The sequence below is a fragment of the Babylonia areolata genome, chromosome 21 (assembly GCF_041734735.1).
Source record: "Babylonia areolata isolate BAREFJ2019XMU chromosome 21, ASM4173473v1, whole genome shotgun sequence".
Classification (NCBI taxonomy): Eukaryota; Metazoa; Mollusca; class Gastropoda; order Neogastropoda; family Buccinidae; genus Babylonia; species Babylonia areolata.
This window is the reverse complement of record NC_134896.1, coordinates 12395617-12406231: the sequence shown is the minus strand read 5'-3', so window position 1 is coordinate 12406231 and position 10615 is coordinate 12395617. Positions and strand designations below refer to the sequence as shown.

The window sequence follows — 10615 nt, the reverse complement described above, 5'->3', positions numbered from 1 at the left end:
AAAGTTCTTGTTTCAATGCAGAGAGAGAGAGAGACAGAGAGAGAGAGACAGAGAGAGACAGAGATGAAACACAGAAAAGATTTTTTTTCGCGATTTCAGAAAAAAAGAGAAAAAAACGAAAAAAAAACAGAAAAAAAAAACAACCAAAAAACAACCAACAACAAAAACACAACAACTCCCAGCTCTTTTTTTTTTATCATTAAACAATTCTAACTCTTCTTCAAAACAAGAATGCAAAATATCAGAACTGGGAAGTCAAAGCTGTTTCGTTTGTATCTTTCTGTTTAAAACTCAAGATGACACAGCCATATCGTAAAACACGAACATAAGCTCCAAGTATTTGATCATGTGTTTTTTTTCTCGTAAAACATTAGCAGCATTAGGCTCCATGTTTTTATGTTTCCCCCCCCCCCCCCCCCCAAAAAAAAACCGCTCTAAAAAGCAAACAACTACCTCATTCTAGCGAGGATGTCAGAAATGGAACAGCAGAATTTGTTCTTGCAGAATTATTCTCGTTAGCGAAGGAGGCAGGAAGAAAGAAAGAAAATACCAATCATATAATATCATTCCAGCAGCAAAGTTGGTAGCTCCACAAAAAGCAGTCAAAACAGACTCAGTAACTTTTGGATTTTTATAATGAAATCAGACTAAACATCACCTTGAAAAACAGTTCTGTCACCGTCACTGCACAAACCTTTACAGACGACAAAACCAGACAACTTCAGGGCAGAAAAACACAATGAATCCACATTCCCAACAACAAATGGAATGATACAGGGACATCTTTATTTGCCTATCACATTGAGGACACAGAATGAGCGTAAATATCAAGAGAACACAGTGAGACACACACAGGTAAACAAGAATTTCAGTTGCCTCGCAAAACGATTAGGGTATAGACATAACTGGGACAGGACACAGACCGACAGGAACCCAACCACGAAGCCACGGAAAACGCGCGCATTTTCTAATGTATATAATGTGATAATCGAGATCAAAAGCTGTCTTAAAATCAAGAAAAATGCACCTATGATTTCCAATCTGATACCAGAAAACCATGGAGCACAAAAACGGAAAATCACCCGAGTGAATGGCGATGCCGGAAGCCCGCTGCAAAGGATGGAAAAGTTTGGGACTTTCAAGGTATTTCGTGATCATGTCTTTCAAGTGGTCTCCATGCCAATGACAGAACTGAAATAGATCTAGTTTCAGTTTCAGTTGAGGTTTCCAGGAGACGTCAAAGCATGCGGACTAATCCATATACGCTACACCATAGTTAGTTAAGTGAACTTACATACAGTTAAGTAAATACACATGAGTACAATCCATAGACTAATCAAGCCATGCACTCCCATCACCCGTTGCGACGATAATCTGCAAAGGTTCCTGCAACATATAGTTCTAGATTCAAGATTCCAGAACTGTTAAAAAAAGGTCTTGTTGTTCAAATCTGACAGTCTTTTGACTGATAATTTTGTAAGTTTTCCTCATTTACTGTCATGTACACCCCCCAGAATATTACCAGAGGACAACAATTTTGATAGCCATCTGGACAACTGCATCCATAAGGGTAGCCTACAACCCTGCATCAGCGCAATGAAGAAGAAGAAGAGGTCGACGACGATGAAGAAGAGGATAAATAGGAAGATCAAGAAAATGATGAAGTAGAAGATTATCGAAGAGGAAAAAGTGGGTGAAGGAAGAGGAGGAGGAGGCGGTGGGCAAGTAGGAGAAAGACCAAAAGACAATACTTGAAAGAAGAGAGGTGGGGTGGTCGAGAAAAAGATGACCAAGAATGACAATCCTAAATAATATATCTATAGTTCAAACGGTATCAGCCATTAAATGATCATAGAAGTACCATAAAAGACCTTACTTAAACCCAAATGTCCAGATAAAAAAAAGTTGAATTTAACCGGACTGTCCAGATATAGCTTTGGCTTGCGGCTGGAATCTGGTCGTTGATCCTTCAAGAAATAATAAGGGTAATCATGTTAACGATAACCCGAAAATAAACAAAACACATTCAAAAAAAGAAAAGAAAAGACATTAAGAAACGGACAGCAGGGATTTGGATTTAAGATGAACTTAAAGACATGTAACTCCTGGAGGTATTTATGGGTATGAGCAAAATACGAGTATTAATATCATTCAACAGAGTCGATTTTCTCCTTATAACTGGTAACATTATCCTTATGTTGAGGATATTGGAATGAATCGTGCGTGGTTTATGTAACTGACCGTTATGTGAGAAGGTAAGGGACAGTTCAGGAATCTGTGTGGCTCCTGTATGTATGAGAAGCAACCTTGGCAATTCCTGAATCACAGCCACAACTGTCAATCACTTGTTATAATTATTTTACACACACACACACACACACACAAACATGAGCCTTAATGAGAGATTTTAATTTTCGCACCCCCTAAATCCCCAAGAATAGATAGGTTCCTCGGCTTCATGGAAAACAAAGATATCAGGGCTTATTATTATATTTATTATTATTATTATTACTATTATTATTATTGTTGTTGTTGTTGTTGATTGTTAGTGGAAAGAATAAACATTCAACGAAATCCATCCGGCGCAACTGATTCCTCTACAATGAACATGGAGGTGACCAATATTCATTTTATGGGTGACATGACGCGAGTTTCTTCCCCTGCATGGGTGAGCTATCTCGCTCACAGCAGTCACTGCCCATACTTGTACCCAGCTACACAGACATCCCTCCATAATTTGGTGGTGGGCCTAACTGCCCACGCAAAAAAAAAAAAAAAATCAAAAAAAATCATAGGTCACTGATTCCAAACAGCAGTCAGAGAAAAAAAAAGATGTAGATATCAGAACTATTGGAAGAAACTAAACTAAAAGTGGAGATAGATATACCGAAGAGAGAGAGAGAGAGAGAGAGAGAGAGAGAGAGAGGAGAGAGAGAGAGAGAGACTTTATTGCATATCACTTTGATGCAAACACAAATACATTTCGTAATTTCATAAACCCACACAGTATAATCAGACTAAACTTACGAAATTGCAAGAGCTTTTCAGAGAGAGAGAGAGAGAGAGGGAGGAGAGGAGGGCGGAGGGGTTGGGGGGATAAAGATATCTACTCAAACAAGAATGAGATAGAACAAAATGATTCTGGAATACTGTTGTGTAGGTCCGTTACCAAAGAACGCCTGACCGTTCTGTTTTTTTTTTTTTTTTTTTTTTTTTTTTGTAGGAACCGTGAATGAAAAAATCAACATCAAACCCAATGGATTATCAACCCTCATCAGAAAGTTAGAAAACGTACTAATTCTCTACAGAAAGCAGCTAGACATGCAGTGCAACACCTTGTTGTTTTATACCCCGTGTTTTTAAATCAGTGTCATGAAGTTGCCACCACTACATGGTACATTAAAATTAAATCAAATCTAAACGCTAGTCAGCTGTACTGTTAAATGCTAAGCAGTTGTCAAAATGCTAGATTAAACGCAATACTGTCAACTGTTAGCTAAATGCAAGTTTTAAATCAATATTAACTGCTACAAACAATTGGCTAAATGCTAGTTAACTGTATGCTGTTAACTAACGACTAAACAATTGGCTAAATGCTAGTTAACTCAGAACTGCTAACGGCTAAACATCTGGCAAAAGGCCAGTCAACTCAGTATTGTTAAGTGCAAAACAACTGGCTAGCTGCAATTTTCTACTCTCTCTCTCTCTGTGCAGCCTAAGCGCAGTTTCCGATGTACCCGGGGAGGTAATGTAACTCTGTGACTGTTGTTTGGCGCAGTGTGGTTTTTAATAAACGAGGAAATGCGGTCTTCGAAACGAAAATATAATATCATTACTGTCTTTGTGACGAAAGAAGCAGGCCTGTTAAAACTCCAATGATAAAGTAACGCTATCTTCATGATAAAAAGAATTACTGATAAACTGACCCCGTGACCAAGTTGTTGTTGTCCTCACAAGAAACAGTGTCTTCTTAATTTAACAAAGGAACGTTGAAAAAAAAAAAAAGTTTCAAAGACTTCTTTTTGCTGTGGTGTGCTGTTGCTTTTATTCGTTCTTCTATCCGTTCTCCTGTCTTCAACACATCATTTTTTGTTGACATCAAAATGAAATATAAAGAAGGAAAGATTTGTACAATGAAGTGCTGAAATAATTGACAATAATTATGAACGATAAGCCATACTGGTCAAATCAGCTGAGGAGGTCGGAGTGTAAAGCTACATCTTTTTTTATTTTTTTTTTATCTGGATGTTTATTTGTCCTTACCTGGGAAAGCCTGCTGAGAGGCATAAAACCCGACACTGAACTATTTATTTCTCAGTGACCATAATGTATCTTTCATGCATGTATATCTCCACCAAGAAGGTTGTGAACCACAACAGACTGGTTGATGACAAACGTCAATCCAAACGCTCGTTCTTGTGATGTCCACTGGTAGGGCTTGTTCTTTAAATCAAAGACAGGAGAGATAACGGCCGGTCCTGATGGTTGCTGTTGTTGTTGTTGTCGTTCATTCCTGTTTGTTGTCCACGCCAGTCAGGAGGTCCCACACGTGGCTGACCAGTTCCTTGGCCTTGGGGCCGTGGTGGTGGTGATGGTGGGTGTGGTGGTGGTGGTAGTGGGCCTTCGCCGCCTTGCCTCCAACACCACTACCACCACCCTCCGCCGCCCCTCCATCCCCTTCTTCCTCCGCACCCCGCCACCACCCTCCTCCTGCTCCTCCTCCTCCTGTCACAGCTCTCCACCACCTCCCCCACAAACTTCATTCCTCCTCTTCGCCGATGTCTTTGTTCTGGAAGGACTGGTAGGTGCCCACGTCGCTGCTGGTGCCGCCTACTCCTCCCCCTCCTCCCCGCACTGGCTGACTCTCCGCCTCGTCCGGCTGCCTGTGGTACTTGGTGCCCGGGTCGCCAGGGCGGAGGCGCGAGCGTTCTTCCTCGGGGTTGTCGTTCTTGAGGTAGAAGTGGAAGCCCACGTTGAGCTCCGGGATCTCGTAGAGCACGGACAGCATGACCATCATCATGAGGAGGCCCAGCAAGAGGTACACTGGAAAGGACACACACACATACAAACACATACACGCACGCGCGCGCGCGCGCGCACACACACACACACACAGCAACACATCAAGTCTTAGATACAGAGAAATAGAGAACGAACAAATGAATCGGTGACTGACTGAATGAATGAATGATTGATTGAACGTACAGCACGGACAGCATGATTATCGTCATGAGACTCAGCAATAGGAACACTGAAACACACACACACACACACACACACCGCGTCACTACAACTGGTAGAAACAGAGAATAACACTAATGATGATGATGAAGATGATATTGATGCTGATAATAATAATGACAAAACACACACACACACAAGCACACACACACACAAGCACACACAAAAACAACTGCTCACGAAACAAAAAAACAAACAAAACAAAAAAAACAAAAGAAAAACGGGAGCAGATTCCCAACCTGCGCATAAACCCAATTCGCTGCTCAGGGCCTTAAGAGCCACTATCAGCTTTGTGCAACAAACTATTAACGTAACTTTAATTAAACAAGATGAAATAACTGAACCAATAAATATAAACGAAGCATTTCCGGAAAAGGTAAAGGGCGGAATCAACAACAAAGTGTAGAGAGTAAACATCGTTGCAACAGATGCTGATGAAATGAAACTTGACTTTTGGTGTGTTCTGTAAAGAGTGATGTGGCAAAGCGCACGCCATGTGTGGTTTACTGGCGAATTCTATACTGATATTTATTTATAGCCCGCTCTGATGGTCTATCACCTAGGATTTTTTTTCAGTGAAGGAAGCAGGTATGCGCAATGTGAGTTTGAAAAAAACAACAACCAAAAAACAATGACAGCAACAACAACAACAACAAAAGTGTGTGTGTGTGTTTGTGTGTGTGTGTGTGTGTGTGTGTGTGTGTGTGTGTGTGTGTGTTTATTTGTTTGTTTGTTTGTTTGTTTGTGTGTGTGTGTGTGTGTGCAGAGGCAGTCGGACAGAAAACATGAACTGGCACTGTGTCTCACACACACACACACACACACGCACGCACGCACGCACGCACGCACACACACACACACACACACACACACACACACACAGAATTCTTTTACTGCAATAGATTTTTTGCATGCAGTCCCAAACACACGCACACACACACGAACACACACTTGCACGCACATACGCATAGAGAACAGAAAACATAAATTGGCACTATGTCTGTCACACACACACACACACACACACACACACACACACACACACACACACACAGATGGATTGACAGACAGAAAGAAAAACAGCAACCCGTGGCTGGGCCAATAAAACTCCTACTGAATGATTATCCACATCGCTGGAGTGAAGCAGGCTGTTTCTCAATTAAACTCAATGACATCGTTTCAGCAACTTAAAAGGAAGAAACTCTGACAGTACCAACAAACCGAATGAGACGACACTGACAATGCCAAGAGAACAAAATGAGGCAATATTGACAATACCAACAAAACTGATGACGCAAAGTTGACAATGCCAACAAAATAAATGATGCAATGTGGACAATGCCAACAAAACAAACGAGGCAATATTGTCGATGTCAACAAAACAAATGAGACAATATCGACAATACCAACAAAACAAATGAGGCAATATTGATATCACACACACACACACACACACACACACACACACACACACACAGAGAAAAACAACAACAACAACAGAACGACACTAACACACGCTCGATGGTGGTGTATCGTATTTGTCAAGTCTGTCTGTGCTTGGCCAAAATATGTATGCCACTTTTCATTCATTTCTAAACTTTTTTCGTTTCTGCGTTAGTTTGCAGTAACTCCCATGTTCAATGGCATGTAAGGATGGTCTCCGAACACCCCCTCCTCACCCCTCCACACCCCTCCAAATACATACTCAAAAACTATTTGAAAATATGAGATTCCTTTCCATTGTGTGCTTTGTTACCACGTTACGTCTGTAGACACATTTGGTGTTCTCGTGACGATGAAATGACTTCTGAATCTGCGTCTTTTTCTTCTTCTTCTTGTTCTTCGTTCGTGGGCTGCAACTCCCACGTTCACTCGTATGTACACGAGTGGGTTTTTACGTGATTGATCGTTTTTACCCTGCCTTGTAGGCAGCCATACTCCGCTTTCAGGGTGTGTATACTGGGTATGTTCTTGTTTCCATAACCCACCGAACGCTGACATGGATTACAGGATCTTTAACGTGCGTATCTGATCTTCTACTTGCGTATACACACGAAGAGGGTTCAGGCACTAGCAGGTCTGCACATAATCATGTTGACCTGGGAGATCGGAAAAATCTCCACCCTTTACCCACCAGGCGCCATCACCAAGATTCGAACCCGGGACCCTCAGATTGAAAGTCCAACGCTTAATCCACTCGGCTATTGCGCCTGTCTGAATCTGTGTCATAAACACACGCACACACACTAATCACAAGCACATATATACGTTCACACACATCACACACTGCCTCCAGCTCACCAAGTGGTGGTCACTTTGTGCATACAACTGTGCTAATGAATATGCTTAACACCAGCGGCAAGCTGGAACAAGCTGGAAGTCGCGCAACAGTTACATCACACTCCACACAGACTCACCAGTGGTGGCTACTCTGAAGAGAGAGTTATGAGAGACACTTTGCACCTGGCACACAGCGATAAGTCAAAACCACACACTAAGTAATCAGTGGTGGCTACTTTGAAGAGAGAGCTATAAGAGACACTTTGCACCAGCCACACAACAAGAAGTCAACACCACCACACATAGACTCACCAGTGGTGGCCAGTGTGAAGAGAGAGCTATGAGAAACAGGCGCAACAGCCGAGTGGTTAAAGCCTTGGACTTTCAATCTGAGGGCTGAACGTTCGAATCTCGGAAACGGTGCCTGGTGGCTGAAAGGTGGAGACTTTTCCGATCTCCCAGGTCAACATATGTGCAGACCTGCTAGTGCCTGAACCCCGTTGTGTGTATACGTACGCACAAGATCAAATACGCACGTTAAAGATCCTGTTATCCATGCCAGCGTTCGGTGGGTTATGGAAACTAGAAGATACCCTGCATGCACACCCCCGAAAACGGAGTATGGCTGCCTCCATGGCGGGGTAAATAAACAAAACAATCATACACGTACTGTGTATGTGTGCGTGCCTGAAATCTGACTGAATGACACTGGAAACGAATGATGAGCTGCCCAATGGCAGCCGTCAGTCGGCTCAACCCAGGTAGACAGCCTGTAGTGGAAATGACCCCCGAGTTTGTAAAGCGCTTAAAGCTTGGTCTCTGACCGAGGATCCGGCTATGTCAGTATCCATATCATCATCATGTCACACAACAGGTCAAAGCTCCACACAGACTCACCGGTGGTGGCCACCTTGTACAGGGCCCGGTGAGGCTGCTCGGCGTTGTCCCCGGGGATGAAGTCGCCCAGGCCGATGGTGGTGAGGGAGATGAAGCAGTAGTAGAAGGCGTCCAGGTAGTTCCAGGAGGGCTCCAGCACCGTGTAGATGGCCGCCGGCACCAGCATGAACAGCGACACCAGCACCAGCACCGTCAGCATCAGGTGCAGGAGCTGGATGTGGAACGCCTGGAAGAGGGTTGGGAGGTAGGGGCGCGGGATCGGTGAGTAACATCCTTTCCTTCTGTTTGCAATTCAAGCTTAAATGTACAACATTCTCCTTACAGAGACATACCTGGCAGAGAGGTGAGGGTAGGTGGTGGATGGGGGGCGGGGGGGGGGGGGGAGTGAGGCGTGGGACCAGTGAGTAAGATCAAGTGGCAAACTTTCCTACATTCCATCTGTTTGTAATTCGTGATAACATGTACAAAATTCTGCTTGCTGAGACATACCTACCTGGAAGAGGGGTGGGATGGAGGGGGGCGGGGGAGTTGGGGGTTGGTGACGGTAAGATCCAGTGATAACCTTTTCCTTACTTTCCTAGGTGAGTGTTTGAATCTACAACAAAGGGTGAGGAGGATCAAATGATAATCTAACCTGCTTTTCATAATAACACCAACACTGCACGTTAACGCTCACACCTTTCACGTATGGAGGTCGTGGCGTTTACAGCAAGTTACACTTACGTACATGCATGCATACATACATACACACACATACATACACACATATACATAAACACACACACACACATACATACATACATACATACATACATACATGGATCAAGTATACCATGCACGTTAAAGCGCGTGCACAAAACACACTTGCGGAAAAGCACACACACACACACACACACACACACTCCCCCTCCATCCTCCACCCCCACCACTCACCTTGTACTGGTTGCCGAACTTCCGGAAGAGCAGGTAGAGCATCGCCTTGACGGGGATGAGGATCCGCTCCACCAGGGCGGTGAAGAGCACCAGGGTCAGCGGGATGCCCAGGATGGCGTAGATGATGCAGAACGCCTTGCCCGCGTCCGACAGCGGCGTCACCCGCCCGTAACCTGCACCACAGTAATACAAAGACAGGTAGGTAGGGGTAGGTAGTTTTTGTGTGTCATTCATGGACATATAGTTAAGTGATGGTCTGCTTGTGCTTGTCTATGGTCGGTCGTACATCTCTCTCTCTCCCTGTGTGTGTGTGTGTGTGTGTGTGTGTGTGTGTGTGTGTGTGTGTGTGTGTGTGTGTGTGTGTGTGTGTGGTATGGTGTGGTGTGGTGTGGTGTGTGTATGTGTGTGTGGCGAGTGGTGAATCGGTGGCTCAGTGGAAATGCGCCTGACCAGGAAGCGAATGCCCCGAGTTTGAGTCCCGAGATTCTTACTCTCTCCTCCTACTAGACCTTGAATGGTGGGTCTGTGAGCCAGTCACTCCGACGTAACGATGAACCGAGGTCCTGTGTCCAGGTCCAGGACATTCATCATCATCATAATGATAACAATTCAACACCACCACCACCTCATCGTCCTCCTACTACGACTACCACTGTACATTCAAATGACCATTACCCAAAGGTCGTTTATCAATAAATGTGGTCTGAATAAAGTGCAGGAGTGTCAAAAGCATTAGAGATATAAGCTCACTAAATCATGGTTTTGAAACAGTATAACATCACTCATATCACACACACTTGTTCTTCCTCACACAAACATAACGGCTTGTGAATCATAAACAGCAGTATCGGCTCTTTTCTTTCTTCCCACGTGCCATTCGTGAGTGGGATGAACTCCCAGCAGACATTGTTGAGGCAGACTCCCCCAGCAGCTTCAAAAGCAGAGTCACCTCTCACCTCAAGGTCGCCACTCTTGACAGTCTCGCTGCCGCAAAACTCCAAGAGTAGGCAAATCCATAAATTACAGCAATGTCGGTTATGAATGTGAGAGTGAATGTTTAGGTAAGTAGTGGGTAGGGGGAGTGCTGGAAGGAGGGCGCTGCGGCGGGGGGTGCCAGGGGTCATCAACAGGATGCCTGCCTGTCACTTCTCGTCCCCTCTGATCCAGTTAGTAGGCAGGAGGGAGAGTGCGAATGTGATTGGAGTAAATGTTTACCTGCAAGATGTCTTCCAAACAGGTATAAAACCAATCCACATAGAACAAT

General features: G+C 44.0%; 1 protein-coding gene across 2 annotated transcripts in view; it reads right to left on the bottom strand.

The window, feature by feature from the left end:
- Positions 1–4348: 4348 nt before the first annotated feature.
- The window catches only part of LOC143296052 (potassium channel subfamily K member 1-like), a 44733-nt gene continuing 38466 nt past the window's right edge, over positions 4349–10615 (bottom strand). For both annotated transcript variants that reach the window (XM_076607799.1, XM_076607798.1), the window contains exons 3-5: positions 9352–9524; positions 8419–8644; positions 4349–5043 (exon numbers count right to left, since the gene is read on the bottom strand). In XM_076607799.1, coding sequence (XP_076463914.1) covers positions 4760–5043; positions 8419–8644; positions 9352–9524 — 683 coding nt within the window. In that variant the 3' untranslated portion in view covers positions 4349–4759. The remainder of the gene's footprint in view (positions 5044–8418; positions 8645–9351; positions 9525–10615) is intronic.